The 18794-nt window shown below is 42.7% G+C and overlaps 1 protein-coding gene across 7 annotated transcripts in view; it reads left to right on the top strand.

Annotated features, from left to right (window-relative positions):
* The window catches only part of ERG (ETS transcription factor ERG), a 199521-nt gene that overhangs the window by 151014 nt on the left and 29713 nt on the right, over positions 1-18794 (top strand). For all 7 annotated transcript variants that reach the window (XM_032631187.1, XM_032631192.1, XM_032631191.1 and 4 more), the window contains one exon: positions 6697-6848. In XM_032631187.1, coding sequence (XP_032487078.1) covers positions 6697-6848 — 152 coding nt within the window. The remainder of the gene's footprint in view (positions 1-6696; positions 6849-18794) is intronic.

Genomic DNA, 18794 nt, shown 5'->3' with positions numbered 1-18794 from the left:
CTATAGCATGGTGGTCAAGTCCTTGGACTCAGGACCCCAACTCTGTAGGTTCAAATCCCAGCTGCTCCACTGCTGGTCGTGTAACCTTGGGCACAACCTGCCTCCATCCTCTCTGCAAGTCACCTGTAATATTGCTGCTGCTTACTGGTATTTGACCTTGTGGAGTTGTGTGGATGAGATGAATAATAACAGCTAACACATAGCATTTACTGTGTGTTAAGCACCATTTTGAATGTTTCACTATAACATGAATACATGAAAAGATTTTGGAGCCATCCCTAGCATGAGTAAAAGCAGTCAGATACGGGATAGAAGATGAAACAAATGAGGTCTGTAAATATTTGTTTGCCCACCATGCAGAGGCAAATTTGAATTTAAAACATATAACTTAGAAGACTGTGGAAACTGGAATATGTAGCATTCCATCTCTCAAGATTTTTTTCAGTTTTTAATCATTTATTTTTTATATTTTTGCACCCATTTTTCTGGTTGGCTGGTTCTTTCCAAAATCAGTGTCAAGAAGTGGTAAGCATGGAGCGCTGGCTGAGGAAATACAGTCTCCCAGTTCCTGTAGCTGAAGCAGCTGCGAGCTGTGTGATTGGAGCATCCTGCTTTATGTGTGGTATGTTCTCAGGTCTGTTATGGGATGCTGGGAAGGATACTGCTTGCTGCATCACCCAGTTCTCTGCAAGAGAAGCCACGAGAGAAACTTCTCTCAAGTTTCAGCCCAGGAAAAGCTTTGCTTCTGCTGAGTGACTGGTTCATATGTATCTTTTTGACACCTTGAATTGTCACAGGATAGATTCCTTTTTTGCTTTGGCAAGTAGAAAGTTCAGAGATAGATTGATGTTCTACCTTGAACAACTATAAATAGTAAGCTTATTCAATGTGCTGATTTTATCTCTTGGTTAATTGCTTTTCTGCCCTCATATAACCTTCACTTCCATTCCTTTGATCATTTATGTCTTGTGTGCATTTTTGCAGTCCACCTCAAATGTCACATAGTTTGAGGAAGGACAGGGGAAGAAAGTATATTCAGAGCCACCACACATACACATAAATATAACTCTGGAGTTGCAGAGGGAAATGTTGGACTCTCCTCCTTAGAAAAATGTTAATATAAGCTAAGCATTTGTTCATCCAAGTAGCTTCTGGAGAGTCCTGCCTGGGGCCTTGGGAATGGAGTTTCCCAGCCCTCTGATTCTGTAACCCTACGAGAACCCAGTGGAGTTTGGCAGCATGTCTGACTTCTCACCTTAATTTAAATATAGTAGATCTTCCAATTTATTTGATATTCTTTGCTATGTTCTTTCATCATTAATTCATAATACTAGTATGTTTTAAGAAGTCAATGATCATGTTCTCAACTCACCTTAATTCTCCAAATGCTACTTAAGAGCGATTAATTAATTGAGGTTCAACAGGCCATCTTAGTTGGGCATGTGTCTCCAGTTATCAGAAGAAGGGCACCAACCCCCTATCTTGTTCATCATGAAGGTTGGGGGTCTTTCTACATTATTTCTCTATTTCCTAGAGTGACCGCAATTACACCCAAGTGGCATGGAAATCTGTTAGATGGCTGCAGAGATTAAACTCCTGAAGTTGTGTGGCCCCAAGGATGTTTTAAGGGGCTTGGAGGCTGATACACCCAACTTTCTGGCACCCCAGCTGTTGTCCAGTGCCTTCCTGAAATTCTTCAGTCTGAATCAGCCTCCCCCTCTCAGGGCAGCCCCAGCCCCATGTGGGATTTCTCCTGCTGTGAGCGGTCTTCCTGCCTTCTCTTCCCTCTCACTGGTGCCACATACTGTATGGGGTTGTCAAGACCAGTGTTTTGTGGGTTATAAATAGAACCCAGACCTGAAAATGTGAATCTGAGAAAATGGTTAAGACACAATCATTTTTTATTTATTTTATTGTGGTAAGAACACAACACGAGATCTACCTTTTAAACAAATGTTTAAGTGTACCTTATTGTTGACCAAAGGTACCAAGTAGTACAGCAGATCTCTGGAGCCTTTTCATTCTACTTGACTGAGACTTTATGATGGTTGATTAGTAACTTCACCACTTCTCCCTCCCCCAGCTCCTGGAAACCAACATTTCATTCTTTGATTCTCTGAATTTGACTTTTTTAGATACCTCATATAAGGGGGAATCGGGCAGTATTTGTCTTTCTGTGACTGGCTTTTTTCACTAAGTATAATGTTCTCAAGGTTCATCCATGCTGTCATCTACTTCCAAAGTTCCTTCTTTTTAAGAAGAATAGTATTCTATTGTATGAGTGTACCACATTTTCTTTATCTATTCATCCATCAATGGACATATAGGTTGTTTCCACACCTTGACTATTGTGAATGGTACTGTAGTGAAGCTAGAAGTGCTAATATCTCTTGCCTGATTTTAATTCTTTTGGATAAATAGGCATAAGTGGGATTGCTGGATCATATGGTTGTTTTCTTTAAAAATGTTTCAAGGAACCACTATACTGTTTTCCAGTGCAGCTGTACCATTTTGCATTCCCACCAACAGTACGCGAGGGTTCCAGTTTCTCTACATCCTCACCAACACTTGTTATGTTTTGGTTTTTGTTTTTATAATAGCCATCTTGACAGGTGTGAAGTGATAGATCTCACTGTGGTTTGACTTGCATAATCACTTTTCCATGCCCTTAAAAGATAGAGTCTTTGAGAGAAATATCTTGAACCATGCTTATTAGCAATAAAGAAATTGATGCCCCAAATAATAAGACAGAGAACTTTCATATTCACCAATTAATTACCCATTTAGCAGGCATCTAATGAATTGCCTTAGAACTTTCACAGGAACTGTTAAAGAACACATATGTGAATACCAAGAATATCATATTTAAAGGGATGCTCTTTGCTATGTGCATTTCAAAGTAATGTACTGAATGCCCAGACCCTTACCATGTTAGAATAGAGAACGTGGGATCCTCTGTTCTAGGCTTGGTACTGGTAGGATACCAGGCTGTTTGTGGGAGCTTCTCCCTGAGACTTCTTGGAATGCACAATGAAGGTAGAGCTAAACAGTGCAGTAAGCAAGGGGCAGATTTCTTACCACAGCTGGGCAAAGAGCTGAAAATGCATTTATTGGGAGACTTTTCAATATACACTTCGCAATTCTCTGAATCATGTTAAGATTTCTTTTTCTTAAAATAGCAGTGTCTAAATTCCATGAAAAAAAATCCTCCTCCAGGATTTCCCTCTCTTTCTTATTTCCATCTTTTTAGATACGCTCTGGATGGGTCACACATCTGCTGTGCTGGGGAATGAACAGTCCAGGGGCAAGGATGGTGGCCTAGACTATGAATCGTGTATGTATCACAGTGCACACCTTAAGCCAGAGTAACATGTGGGGCAGGGCGTTCTTGATGCCTTTCTGAAATAAAGATCTGCTTTACTTTTTAAAGGGCCGCCATCCTAGCCATCCTAGCTTTACTGGGTGGGGCTGTCTGTGTGGGGGTTATAAGTGTGGCCGGTGAGTAGAGGCTGCCCAGCTTCAAGCCACAGTTCTGCCTCCTCCTGGCTCTGAGACCTGGAGCAATTCCCTTCTCTTTTGTGTCATCAGTTTACACATCTGAGAAATGGAGCTAATGCCAGCGGCCGCTGCACCAGGCTGTTGTGAGGATTGGTAACTGTTAAGCTCTCAGAACACAGCAACATATATATATGCTACTCTTTTGCTATTAAAATTTCCAAGAGAATAAACAAGGCGAAATGACTGAACAGTGAGAATAGAACACCTGGGGCCCCTTTAACCAGTATTTATTGAATACCTGCCTTGAGTCTCGTCTGTCAGTGGCCCTATGGGGTGACCTCTCCCCTCTTTGGGGTTGGAGTTCTGTTAGATTTATTACTTAGATTCAAAAACTATTTGAAGTGATCACAAACATGGTTCCCTTCTGTCTTCCTCTGAAGCTAAAACAAAATACAGTGGAAAAAAGACAATTTTCTTTATTGAACTGAAGGTGCAACGTTTGAAAATAGGGTTTCATTCTGCTGCTTTTTTTCACAATGAAAGCTGGCTGGAAAAGCTTAATGAGATGAATTATGTCTTCTGGTTATAAGATGAAGACAAAGTAACCATATTGAAGACTGTCCCTGTTTTAAATGCTTACACATATTTTTGGAAAGCTCTGGTAAAATGCAATTTAATAGCTCATTATATCTCTGTATTTGATGAGGGATCTATTTTAATGCCATGGGAAAATTGATTTGTTCCTAGAGCTTTCGTCCTCAGAGATGGAAATTGAACAATTGAATTGTAAGAAAATGGGAGAGTTGGAACGTATGGTCCATAATCCCCCATGTTTCCTCTTTCTATAATTCTATACATCTCTTTGACTTTTAACTTTTTAGATGGATAACTGCCTTGCTGGAGAAGAAAGAATTTATGGTACCTGATATACAGCAGGCACTCAATAAAAAATAGTCTAAATGGAGGAGTGAACGAATGAATCTGAACAGTGCTCATCTTAGATCTTACAGATGTTACTTGAGTGACACTCATCACCTAAGTAGCATCTAAAGTCTTTTTCCTAAAGATACAAACCCCTTTAACTCTCTTCCCTAGTAACTTCTCTCCTTGAGACCAACAGACCGAAACATACATACTCCACTCAACTGATGGAATTTTCCAAAGGGAAAGGAAACTAAGTCTCAAGTGAAGACATTCAGTGTTTTGATATTAGGATGGGTCTTTTAGAGATAAATGTTGGAAGCCAGGAAAAACAGCATCAAGAGGAAATAATGCACGTGTAGGCAGCATTGGAAATATAGAGGGTTCGCACCGTGGGAACTCCGACTGCTATTATTTTTAAATTTCCTTCATGTTACTACAGCTGTGGGGATGCCATGAAACAGGGCTGTGTATTTCCAGGCCCATGGTAGGAACTTAGTCCTGGATGACCCCAACTATAACCTCCATCCACAGACATACCTGCTTCTTCCTCATCATCAGCCCTAAGCTCCCTCCATCAGCACCAGACATGTGCAAGGGATGCCGAGAACAAATCTGTATTTTCAAAGTTCCCAGATGCTGAACAAACTCTTTCCAGGGCCTTTGGTCTGCTCTTCCTGTCCACACCCCTGCCATGGCTCTTGGGTCTAGAATGACCTTTTCCACCCCACCTCAGTCCTGCCCCACCCAGAGAGTGCCCTTCTGCCTCAATGCCTCAGACCATCTCTGACTTGAAGGTCACGTCCATGTCAGGCCTATAGTTCCAAGATTCTGCAGATTGGCTGCAGAGTTCCAGCAAACAAAGTGTGGAGGAGACAAAGGAAGGCTCACTGGAGTGGAGCCCATAACCATCAGGGCCTCAGACATGGGGATGGAAATCTGAAATCCAATGGAGATGCGTAGATTCCTAAGAGTATGAAGAATCCTGTGTTGGGTAGCACTTGAGAGGAAATTTCCAGAAATCCACCTTAGAAGACATAACCCAACCATCAAGATCCCTCAGAAAAAAAACATTTTTCTGTTTCCTGGTTAAGCTGCATTTTCTGTTTGGAGTTTCCCCATTATGTATGATTTCACCATGTCCAATAACTTTCCAGTTTCACTTAAAAATTTATATTCCCCTTTTTTCTTTTTTTAGAAAGACAGGTTTGTCTTTGTCCAAGGGGCCATGGCTGTCTTAACGAACAGCAGCCCTGTGAGCTGTTCCCCAAGGCCCAGCAGCTGACTCCTTTCTGCAGGCGCATAGCTGGTTTCCCTCCCCCCAATCCTAGTCCTACAGGGCTGCTGGGGTCCCCTGTCCTTCTCCCTCCTTTGATCTTCCTGCCTGCACCTAAGCCAGGAACACTGGGGGCCTTCAAACTCTGTGTCTAAAGATTGGCTGCAGGGATTTGAAATTGAGCACAAGGATTTCGTTCTGAGCTTGTGAAGAGGCATGCACTCTAGGATAAACCTTGCTGAGGGTCGTCTCCCAGCATCTGTGTGCGTGGCCTGTTTACAGTCACACAGGGAGAACAAGCGCCAGTTCCCTGCTCCTTGCAAGTGTTTCCAGTCAGTTGTCACGGAAGGGGGTTTGACACGACAGTTTCAGAAGGAGCTGGCTGGAGAAATAGAAGCCAGGTGGCAGCTTTGCTTCCCACGTGCCTGCCCTCTGCTTCCACTGAGCAGGGGCACTGTCTTAGTCTGCTCGGGCTGCCATCACAAAATACCATGGACTGGGGCGGTGTGGGGGGGGGGCATGCCTAAATAACAGTTCTGTAGACTGGAAGTCAAAGATCAAGTTGCCATGCTGGCAGGGTTGATGTCTGGAGACAGCTCTCTTCTTGGGTGGAGGATGGCCACTTTCTCACTGTAAACTCAGTGGCAAAGAGGAGAGAGACAGAGACAGAGAGAGGTATCTGGTCTCTTTGTCTTCTTATAAGGGCCACTAATCCCATCATAGGGGCCTCACCCTCAGTACCTTGTGTAAACTTAATTATCTCCCCAAGGCCCCACCTCCAAATGCCATCACGTGGGGATTAAAGCTTCAAAATATAAATTTGGAAGAAACACAGCCATTCAGTTCATCACAGACACTGCATTTGTCTTTTCACAGTCTCCTCCCCCTTCCTCACACCCCTCCACCTTGCCCCTCCTTGCTTCTCTGGGTATCACGCGGAGACAGGGAGGAGGGCTCTGGGTTGCTGCAATAATGGAAGGATGTGTCTTCTTCCCCTCCAGGAACTCCCCCGATGAATGCAGCATGGCCAAAGGAGGGAAGATGGTGGGTAGCACGGACACTGTCGGGATGAATTACAGCGGCTACATGGAGGAGAAGCATATGCCGCCCCCAAACATGACCACGAACGAGCGCCGAGTTATCGTCCCAGCAGGTCAGAGGCTCGGTCAGCGACCCACGCCTTCCTAGAACTTCATTCGGCTCTCTCTTCTTGCCCTTGGCATTGGTCACCCTCCACTGCCTGGAGCAATAGTTGTAAATGGAAGCCGGCAGAAGTTGGTCCACCCACAGTGAAATGTTCACTGCTCTCTGTGTGTGTGTGTGTGTGTGTGTGTGTGTGTGTGTGTGTGTGAAAGAGAGAGAGAGAGAGAGAGAATCCATGAAAAGTGACCTCTCTAAGGAAGAATTGGCTTTTCTCTGAGGTTATTTGGTGTTAAATATCCTTCCTTTTATGAGGTGCTATTTATAATAGAAGGTAGGCTTTAAAAGTTTTTTTTTTTATCTAGCAAAATTAACAGTTGGGAGCCCTATATTGTTTGATCTCAAACTCTGAAATTCCAGCTATCACTGACCTATAACACAGACTCTGAGAGTCAGAAAAATTCTTTACCAGAAGTAGTTCTAAACCCAAGCCAAAGCAATGGCTCTGGATTTGAGGAAAATGCCAGGAATTTATTTATTTAGCAAAACTAAAGGTAATAGGAAGGATGCCTTAAACCTCCTCAGAGGAAATGCAATACATAAAACCAAAAATATCACCACAATAGCAATGGTGACAACTCAGTGGGTCCTGACTCTATATAAGGTATTTGGTGAGCGATGTGCAGACATAGAAAGTTTGGTGTCATGAAATCTTGGGAAATAGGTAGTGTCTTTGTCACAAGTGCCCTGATGAGGAAACTGAAGCTTGGAGAGGTCAGCCTGCAGTTAATAAGAGGCCGAGTTAGAGCTCAGGCCCTTCTGACTCCTTCGTTCTCTTCCTTTCGGGGGGGAGGGGGGTTGGAATGAATCTCAGCCCCTTGCAGTAGCCCTGCCGGTTCCCTCCCATCACCCACTGCAGCCACCTGGTCCCCCTCTTGTTCTGCCTCAGGGGCTGAACTGGCTGTCGCCTCAGCCTGAAACCCCCTTGGTTCCAGGGAGTTCTGTCCTTCACCAGGGCTCTGTGCAAACATCTCTTCAGAAGCCTTTCCCGACCACTCCATCCAGAATCGCCCCCTCCCCACTCTACCCAGTGACTCTCAACCCCCCACCTGCCTCATTTTCCTTTATTGCCTTTATTCCCATCTGTCACTATAGTGGACATTTATGTGAAAGCTCTCTTATTATCTCCTCCCTCAATAGAATGTAAGCCCCACAAAGGCCCTACCTCCATGGCCAGGTGCAGTACCTAGTGTGTACTAGGTGCTCAATGAATATTAACTGAGGAAGGAATGGATGAAGGGGTGCCTAGCCACTGGGTAGTCCTGTCCGGGCTGCCCCTTGTTGCCGGAGTAATAAGAGGTGTGCATGGGTGAGGTTGGTGCAAACTTGATTCTCCCTTGCCGCAGAAGTCACCTCTATTCATCTCCATGAAGTGTGATGGCAGACGGGTTCAAATCCCCTCCGTGACGTGATTCCCACCCCTGCCCCTCCTTCTGCATCAGGTCACATCCAGTGGACTTCTGTTCCCGTTGCTTTCCGAACAGGAGAGTTCAGAGTGCAGAGTCCTTGGCAAAACCTCTGACTTGGGTTCATGGACTGGGTTTCTCTTCAGGGTTGTCACTGTGTGGCACCGTATGAGAGGGACAAAGCTGGTTTTCATGTTTCTTGACAGACAGTTGGCATTTATGCAGAGGGCATGTATTTGGCTTGATCGTGGGGACTAAGCTGCATTCCTGAGACCCATTACTTGTTACTGAGACTTAGAACAGGAGGCATTTCCTGTTGAATGGGAAAAAATATGGAAGGGCAGATGTCCGAGATGCACATCCGGGATGTGTGGTACCTAAAAAAGGCTTGAGAACAGACATGTGCCTGGAGAGGACTGGGAGGGCAGGGATGCTGTTGCCTTGGACACTGGCTGATGCTGAACGGGATGACATAGAAACCCAGAGGATGTCCGCCCAAGCCCATCTCACCCTTTTCCTTCCTACTTAAGAAAGTATTTTCTTCAGTTTACGCAAAACAAAGTCTTTTTAGTTCTCTAAGGTGAGAGAATCAATCTGAGGAGAGGCCATGTTAAGATGCTTATCTGGGTTCCGTGTGGAATCGCAGACCCAGGAGCTAAGCCTGGTGCCATTATATGCTTTTAACTGACGAGGTCCTATTTCTGTCCTGCCAGCAATAGCCTTTGATGTCATCAGTATCCTTTCCAGTAGGGCCAGACTTGCGGCTTCCTATGTGAAATAAACTGTTTAGAAAACAGGAGAGATATTTACATGGAAAGAGGCAAAGAAGCAATTGAATCAAGTCAAAGCATCCAACCATTGTGATCTATGTAGTAGGTGCTCATTAAATGTCAGTCGGTTGGGTGGAAGCCAGGTTGCACAGATTGGCTCATATTAAGTTTCTGTGTAAAGGCTGGTTTCATCTCCTGAAGAAAGTCCTCTTTCAGCTGTTCCCTCCTTTGGTTGCTTCATGCCAATGCAGAGGCAGTTATTCAGTTAACAGGGTTTGTAAGAGGGCTCATTGTGGCTGGTTTTGCAAGTTGTGAGTCTTTCAGTTATTGGTCAAGCCTCCTGTGTGTGTGTTCATACACAGACACACAGATGAACACACACACACAGAGCTGCGTTGCACAATCCAGAAAATTCCCCAGCGTAGAGATGGCAGGACGTGGGGACCACTCTGTCAGCTGCTGCCTCTGTACCTTAGGCCCCAGCTCTGGGATCCAGGCACCTCACTTGGGTACATTTTGAGTGTAGAGAACTCCGTATACTTAGGTAGAATTCTCCAAACCTGGTTCTGACTGGTTCATATAGTTCCTACTACTTAAACACATTGATTGGCACTCATAAGTGCAAATCAAAAAAGATAACCAACCCCCCTCCCCCCAAAAAATAACCCATTATTTGCTCTGAAGCACTTGCACCATCGATCACCTACATACTGACATTCATGTCCTAGACCTAAAAATGGTCCTGACACACACCGGCCCGAAGATGGTGTGTTAGCGAGAAGAAACAGCAGAACTTGGGGTATTGTCTGTGTTCAGATTGGCTCTTGTACCTGAATTCCTCACTTCTCAAAGCTCCTGGTTTTGAGACGCACTGTCTTTACCTCAAAAGCTTTAAAGAAACTCATAAAATAACCCTAATGAATAAATGTATACCTTCATTGGATATATTTACACTCTCTCCTTGTTTCAAAATGGATTTAAGAAAGGTCACACAAATATAAATAAAGAACAAGACAGAATCCATATTCAGAGTAAACGGATAGAGAACAGGGGCTAAAGCAAGAACTTAACAGACGGTGAAACCAGGAGGGGGTTTGTATGTTGTGTATATATGTATTGTATTTTCAACGCAAACTTTTAAGTCCTGCACAGTTGCAGAAAGTGGGTGGTTATTTGGGTCCAAAGTGTCAGCAGGCTGTGTGAAGGTGCCTCCATCAATACATGCCTCAGTGTCCCTAGAATAAAAAGAAAACAAATGGGGGAAAGACGGCCCAGCTATTAATTCTGAGTCTAGGGAAAAATGTGTTCCTTGGTTTATTGTAGGTGGGTAACAGGGAAGTCACAAGAAAAATAGTCAGTAGAGCTGCCAGACATTCTAGGAAACCCTGGCTTACACCTGTCATCCTGGCAAGGTTGGTGATTGTGCCCCTCCCCCTCAAAGTGTAGTAGTTAGACAATACATCACACCTGTTCTTTCTTTCTCTCTCTTCCTCCCTTCCTTTTTTCCTTCCTCCCTTCCTTCCTTCTTTCCTCCCTCTTTCTTTTTCTTCTTTCTTTCTCTTTCTTCTTTCTTTCTTTCTTTCTTTCTTTCTCTTTCATCATCTATCCATCATCTATTCTTTCTATCATCTTGTATATCTATCATTTATCTATATCTGTCTATCAGTTATCTATCTGTCTCTATCATTTTATATCTATATATCATACCTGTCTGTCTGTCTATCTATCTATTTGGTGTGAATATCTGTATATCTGGGTCTACATCTCAGGGGGTTGGGCTGTTTCTCATGTTCACAGCTGTAGCTCAAAGTATAATTCAGTGAAATCAGTCTTAATAAGAGGAGCCCTGACATGGGACCCAGTTAAATGGCTCTTTGCTGGCTCAGCTAATTTGGAGGCTGACTGGGAAATGTTTCTCCCAAGTGTGACCAGAACCACTTGCATCAGGGTTCCCTGGGAGACTTATGATTTAAAAATGCCCATCTCTAAATTTTATGAATCCTGGCGTGGGGTTGAGGATTTTACATAGTTAACACATTCCTGTGTGATTTTCATAAATTATAAGGTTTGAGGTGCTCTAAGCTAGAGAGAAGACACTAAATAAATTTTGCTTTCATACACCTTCATTATTTGAAATAAAGGCATCATTTAGAAAAGGAAGTTGGCAAAGAAAGAATTGTCCTAAAGCTTTTCCCTTCAGATGTGTTTTGGGGGCTGTCATTGGCTGGCACAATAAATTCTGTAAAGGTCCTGCATCAAGGCACTCACGGGGAAATACAGGGCCATTTCAGGCACAAAACGCAGTGTGAGAGCTGAGGAAGAAGCCCCGCAGCTCCATTCACTGGTGGCAGCGCTGAGCTCCGTTCAGACAGATCAGATCAAGCGCAATACTCAGCCTTATACATTTTACTGTGCTCACATCAACAGCCGAGACAACTCAGGGACAACCCGGGAATCTGACTTCCAGGTGGTATTTCCAATTCTTCTTCACCAAGGCTGTGAACACAGATCGAGTTTTAGAAAGCATGGGTTCCCATTGTACAATGGAACTAATATGTTCTAGAGAACGTAAGTTTTGTGATGTCTGATGAAGCCCCTGCAGCTTCTGACGCTGTCCCTCCGTGTGCCGGGTGGCCTCCGGCAGTCACTGTTATTTCTTTGGCCTTGACAATATGCTCAGCCATGTGCTAACTGAGAGAGCTGGCAAAGAGTAAGGCACGGTCTTCATCCACTTTTCTTCAGAGTTGCAGAACGCTGACCAAAATGCAACAGAACCTCTGGTTTCAGCAGCTTACATCATTTTGAGAAGATTTTTCTTTTTCTTTATTTTTATTCCCTAAAATGGGTGCTAAGGCATGGGGCTTTTCAAACACTTCTATTTTTTTTTTTTTTTTTTTTTGCGGTACGCGGGCCTCTCCCTGTTGTGGCCTCTCCGTTGCGGAGCACAGGCTCCGGACGCGCAGGCTCAGTGGCCATGGCTCATGGGCCCAGCCGCTCCGCGGCATGTGGGATCCTCCCGGACTGGGGCACGAACCTGCATCGGCAGGCAGACTCTCAACCACTGCGCCACCAGGGAAGCCCAAACACTTCTATTTTTATTTTCTAAATATCCACTTTGAGTACAAATGCTCTTGGGAGTCAGAAGTCTCAGAGACAAAAGGTTGCCAATTCATCTTTTAACTGGCTCCTTGTCTGCATCCATTCATCCATCCATCCATCCATCCATCCATTCATTCATTCATTTACTGAGCACTTAGAATATTCTAGTCACCAAGGATAAAAGCTCTTATGTGATTTAAAACCCCCTGTTCCTGGCCCCCAAACACACATGGCTAGAACTTCTTATATTGTGTCTTCCTCAGGCCCTCCCTGCTGGGTAACTTCTACTCAATGCGTGAGGTATTTACTGGGTACTTGCTACTCTCACACCAGTCACAGAGGAAATGACCAAAGCCTGTGAGAAGCAGATAAGACCCAGCCACATGAAGTTAAGTAATTTGTGACAGCAGAGAGTATGATTAAGAGCTCAAATGAGTGATTCAGACATGTTTCAAAATAGCTGAGGAACAAGATAACTGTAAACATGACTAGTAAAGAAAAGCTTCCTTTGTTCCCTGATGACAAGATTTCTAAATCCCTTTGCAGCCTCCACCCTGTCCTGCCCTCCAGTCACATCATTCTCCTGTGCTGTGTTGTCACAAGTGTCCTCGCCCATGCTGTTCCCTCTCATGGAATGCCCTTCCTCTCTCTGCTAACAAATCCTTCTCACTTTTCAAGGCATCTTTGAAATCCACCTTGTCTAGGAAGCCATCCTTGATCTGCTGGCACCTTCATTGCTTCTCTGCCAACGTCTTACCAATTCTTCATCGCCACACTTTATTGGTTTATACTATATTCTATAATGCATCTGTATACTGGACATAGCATTTAATTCCATGAAGGATTTGAGATGCCTTGTGAACTAACTACTGGTAATCATGTGAACCAAGCTACTGATCAGTTAGAAACTGATGTTTGTTTGTATGAGATCAGTACTAAGGCAATTACAAATATTAATGGAAAACCAAGGTCACATGAAGGAGGAATGCAGCCATTTTTGGCCACAAGCTTGGCCCAGATGCTGTAAGCTAATCTTCCAGTATGGCTCTGAGCATCCTGGTGGCCAGTGTAAAAAGAGCCATTTGGGGAATTAATGCCTGTTTTCAAAAAAGTTTCACAGGGAAGGCAATATTTTTATTGGTGCAGAATCCTAAAAGCAGGATCCCTGGACTTAATGTTCGGGCTTCACTGAGGCTACAGTCATGACCACCATCCTGCCTCAGTGGCAGTACCATGTAGTGCCAGCCTGCTTCTTGTGACATCCTCCACGGACAGAGTGAGTTACATTAGCGAACAGCTCAGTGCAGACAGAGAGCGTACGCCCAGTGTGAGTCTTTGCTGGTCTGGTTTCTTAGAAAGTCAGGATTTTGAGTTTTCAGAGTGGCAGAAGGCTCTCATCACCTGCACACGGTCCTTTCTACATAGGACATCTCCAAGCTGGGCTTGAAAGCAGACGAATAACAAGCAATAGAAGAATACACTCTCCAACCAAGCCCAGATGACCAACATATTACTACGATTAATCTTATTAGAGTTAGTTATTTTAAAGCCTGTCTGTTCTATTCGATTGTGAGCATCCTGAGTTGGTGATTAGGTCCTTTTGCATATTCTTCACCACCAGCCAAAGCAGCAAGCTCGTGGCCCGTGTGCGGAAGTCAGTAAACATGCATTTATTTGAGTGAATGGGAATCCGGCTTTAGTTAGTGGGAACCACAGAATCACAGGAGACGGATGTACAAGATTTTTGGTGATCTTCGTTCAGCTTTGTATTAGGCAGGGTTCTCCAAAGAAGCAGAACCAATCTTTCTCTCTCTCTGTCCCCCTCTCCCTGTCTGTGCTTTACTCAGTCTCACAATTCAGATGCTGGTATCTTCTGGAAACACCCTCACGGACACACCCAGAAATAATGTTTAACTAAATATCTAGGCATCCCATGATCTAGTCAAGTGGAAACATACAATCAACTATCATAAAACTCTTAAACATGAGAAAATCGAGCCCTAGGGAGGTGAAACAACTTTCCCGAGGACACACGCGGAGATGGGTGAGACCAGAGCCAATTCCAAGGCCTGTGCTCATTTATACTTAAAGAACTTCTGGTAAAGCTACACATTTCTTTTTTTTTTTTAATGGAAGTATAGTTGATTTACAATATTGTGTTAGTTTCAGGTATATAACACAGTGATTCAGTATTTTTGAAGTTTATACTCCATGATAGGTTATTATAAGATAATGGGTATTATTCCCTGTGCTATACAGTCTATCCTTGTTGCTTATCTGTTTTATACATAAAAGTTTGTATCTGTTAATCCCACACCCTTAATTTGTACCCCTCCTTCCCTTTCCCCTTTGGTAACCACACATTTGTTTTCTATAAACTATACATTTCTTTATTTTACTTTGTCATGCCTCTAAACACTTCCAAAGATCTCTCCCATTATGTCTGCATTATGGAATGTGTTTCTATAAGCTTCTGGTTACGATTTTTTATGCTAAGTCAAGCAACTAAACAACCAGCCCAACTAAAAGTTAAATCCTAAAGTCAAAACTAATTATATTTTTAAACTATGAGCTGAATTGAGGAAACTGCCATTGGGTTATACGTGTGACTGAAATGATAAAGACAGAAATAGCAACAGTCACCATCTGTTGGGTGCACACTGTTGTCAGGCAGCTGGCCATGTTCTTTATTAAAAAGGGATTATCTCACTTAAATCCCACAACTATCCTGTGGTCTAGGGACTATTTATTATTCTCACTTTACAGATAAGGAAATTAAAGCTAGGGAAAATAAGATAGTAGCCCAAGATGTCCTAGCCAATGACGTGAAGAGCCAGAATTCTAAACCCAGTTCTGTCTGAATCCATAGTCTGAGCTCTTATTCCTATCCTACATGATCAAAAATGTCCAGGAAGAACACAAGGTAATAGAATGGTGGAATAAATTTGTTAAATTGTTGTAGATTCTGAAATGGCCTTTTCAAAGGAGATGTAAGTAATAAGTCAAGGGATAAAGGAGATTTTCAAGATCGTCTGTTGCTCAGCCCGTAACCTTTACGTTTCCATGATGATAATGATTTCTCTGTTTTTCCTGAAAACCAAGAAAAGAATCGCATTGAAAATAGCTTTGATTTGGCAAGAATGGCTGGGTGGATGTTAGTAAATGTAAAAAAAAAAAATTAAGATAGATGATTCTGGGCTTCCCTGGTGGCGCAGTGGTTGAGAGTCCGCCTGCCGATGCAGGGGACACGGGTTCATGCCCCGGTCCAGGAAGATCCCACATGCCGCGGAGTGGCTGGGCCCGTGAGCCGTGGCCTCTGGGCCTGCGCATCCGGAGCCTGTGCTCCGCAACGGGAAAGGCCGCAACAGTGAGAGGCCCGCGTACCGCAAAAAAAAAAAAAAAAAAAGAAAAAAAAAAGATAGATGATTCTGGTTTGGTTCGTCCTGTACTTAAGATGCCCATGTGATACACACAAGGCAGTTCAGTGGGCCCATGTAGAGCTAGGGTTAAAATTCTTTATCATGGGTCGCTGCACGTGAGTTCTAAACTATGCCATTTTCTAGCTCTGGGAAGTCATTTAATCTTGCTGATCCTTAGTTTTTTTGCCACTACAATAAGGATGATAGTAATGCCTACCTCATATGGTGCTGTATGGATTAAATAAGACATATGTGTGAAGTGCATAAACAGTGCTTGGGTTATAGTGATGCCTCCAAAAATTGCAGCTCTTCTCTTCATATTTGGTCAGGCGTTTGGGAGAAAGTGCTAGACTCAAGGGATAAGCATGTATTACGGGTTGAATTGTTCCCCCACAGAAAAATATGTCGACGTCCTAATTTCTGGTGCCTTGGAATGTGACCTGATTTGGAAATAGAGTATTTTCAGATTTGATCAAGTCAAGATGAGGTCACAAGGGTGGGCCTAATAAAACGACTGGTGTCCTTATCAAAAGGGGACATTTGGACCCAGACATACATGGAGGGAAGATGATGTGAAGACACAGGGAGAAGGCCATGTAAAGATGGAGGCAGAGATTGGAAGGATGCAGCTGCAAGCTAAGGAACGCTGAGGATTGCCAGCCACCACCAGAATATGGAAGAGGAAAGGAAGAATTTTATCTAGAGTCCCAGAGGGAGCACAGCCTTCCTGAGAGCTTGATTTCAGACTTCTAGCCTCCAGGACTATGAGGGACCACGTTCCTGTTGTTTTAAGCCACTTAGTATGTGGTCCTCTGTTAATGACAACCCTTGGAAACCAATACAGCGTGCGTGTTGTAGTTGGAACGTGAGAGCTTAGACGCCCAGGGATATCTATGAAGTGAGGAGAATGGAGGACCGAGGACAAAACTCCAGGGACACCAACGTTTAAAGAGGGGCAAAGAAAGAAAACCCAAGCAGGGAGAGACTTTGAAATGGAACAAGTCGCTCTATTTCTAAAACATGATGGGCATAAGCAGCGTTGTCACAGAATAACTAAGGGGAGGTAATGGGGGAACAAATAAAGAAAACCAAAATCCCCAAACTAGATAATCCACTCAAGAGGAGTTAAGAATGTCTCCATCCACTGAAATATTTTGGCATGTCAGAGTTTCAAAGGTATCTTTAGAGCCCAACAAAAATAATGTAGTCATGTATGTTTTGAATAAAATACATAATGGAATTGTTGATTCTCAGAGAGTTTAAAGTAGGCACATTTTTTTTTACAGTTTTTATGCTGTAGGGTATTGAACAATTCATATGTACAATTAACTTTTGACAGTTGATTAATTAATAAATGAATGAAGTGGAGCATAGTGTGAGCTAGGTTGACAGCTGCATTGAAAATGGAAAAGTTTTAAAGTAAATGGGTAAAAAATATGCAGAGAAGACTCTTGGTTCTAATAAAATATTGAACTTAAAAGGATCTCTTGTGGAGCACCTGGAAATTATGCATAGAATCTAACGTCCTTTTAAATGCATAGCTGAACTGAGAAGAAAGTCAGTGAATTTCTTAGGGACTAAAAAAAAGGGGGGAACTGAGAACAGGGCAGCCCATTCTCACGTTGTCACCTGGTTGCCTTAGGTGGCATGAATGGGGGTGGGGTTCCAATGTCTATAATACAGAGATTTGGGTTTTAAAGGTTAATTAGGGGCAGGAAATGAGATCTTGGTCTTGCACAAAGCAGGAATTGGACGTGATCCCTCCCCTTACCCTATACACACATGCACACAACTGTGTGGTCCAACAATCCTGAGTCAGAAATTAACCATTGAAAAGTAGTTATGAGCTAGTGATAACCTTGGGCACCTGGAGGAAGTAAGTACAAAATCTTCCTGGAGAAGCTTGCCTTCAATCCAGGCTTTACAGAATTCCTACAAAGACCCACAGAAAATGATTCTGCAACCCCAAATTTTGAAAACAGGAAGAAACAATCTACCAAGACCAAGATTCAGCAGAAACAACAGATTAAACCCTGAAGAATATTAGATAATTGAAGTATGATAGAGAATATAAAGTGAATAAATTTAAAAGTGACTAGATACATAAAAGAAGGAACCAAAAAAGAGAGGAAGAAGATATTATGGAAAAGAATAGATAATCTTGAGGAAGAAACAATAGAATTTCTAGAAACACAAAACAGTATTCAAATTCAGCGTCAAAAATACCAAAAACTCAGTAGATGGATTAAGCAGTTGATCTGAAAAAAAGAGTGAATTAGAGAAGGGAGACTTGAGATTGTTTTCAGAGTGCAGCACATGACAAAGGGGTAGAAAATGAGAAAAAAAGTCAACAGTTGGGAAGGACTCATAGTAATGTCTTATGTAGATCTAATAGAAGTTCCAGCAAGAGAAAATAAAAAGAACGGAAGAGATGAAATATTGGAAGAGATAAAAGCTAAGACTTTCCCAAAATTGGTGGACAAAACCATTCTCCAAATACAGGAAACACCAGTCAGAGAAGGGTAATAAGAATTCATCTTCTCTAATTACATTATGTAAGACTGAAGAACACCAAAGACAAAGTACTTTAGAGCCAGCACTAAAGAAAAAAGACAGACTATCTGAAAATAATGACAGTTATGAGGACAGCAGACTTCTCAACAACAAAACAGGGCACAGAGGGGCAGTAGAAGAAAATCTCCAGTGAGCTGGGAGAAACTGACAAAACTCTAGTTACCTTCTGGGCTCTTAACCTTTCTTTTTTTACCTTTTACAGACTCTAATAAGGTGGAATAAAAATACTGGCCAACATTATCTTATAAGGATGAATGACTAGTGTTGAGGGTTCCTAAATTCCTTCCATTCTTTGGGAGAAGGACATTTGGTGATTAACTTTAGATTTTGTTTAAAGATTAACAAGTAGAGAAACAAAAAAGGAACAAAGAAAAATAGATCAATCCAATCAGGTATTTGGAAAGGAGAAATAAAGAACAGCCATAGCAATAATAGCAAGAGTAAAGTGGTAGAAATCAGATATATCAGTAACAATAAATGTAAGTAGACCAAACTTGCCATTAAAGACAGAAAGTGATGAAGTAGATTTTTAAAAATTATTCTAAAGTTAGTTATGTATATACTATTTACACAAACATCTAACACAGAGAAGGAATGACAGCAAATAGATGGGATAAGATATAGTAGTTAA

The sequence above is a fragment of the Phocoena sinus genome, chromosome 4, assembly GCF_008692025.1.
Source record: "Phocoena sinus isolate mPhoSin1 chromosome 4, mPhoSin1.pri, whole genome shotgun sequence".
NCBI lineage: Eukaryota > Metazoa > Chordata > Mammalia > Artiodactyla > Phocoenidae > Phocoena > Phocoena sinus.
The sequence above is the reverse complement of the archived record's forward strand: the minus strand, read 5'-3'. Positions and strand labels throughout refer to the sequence as shown.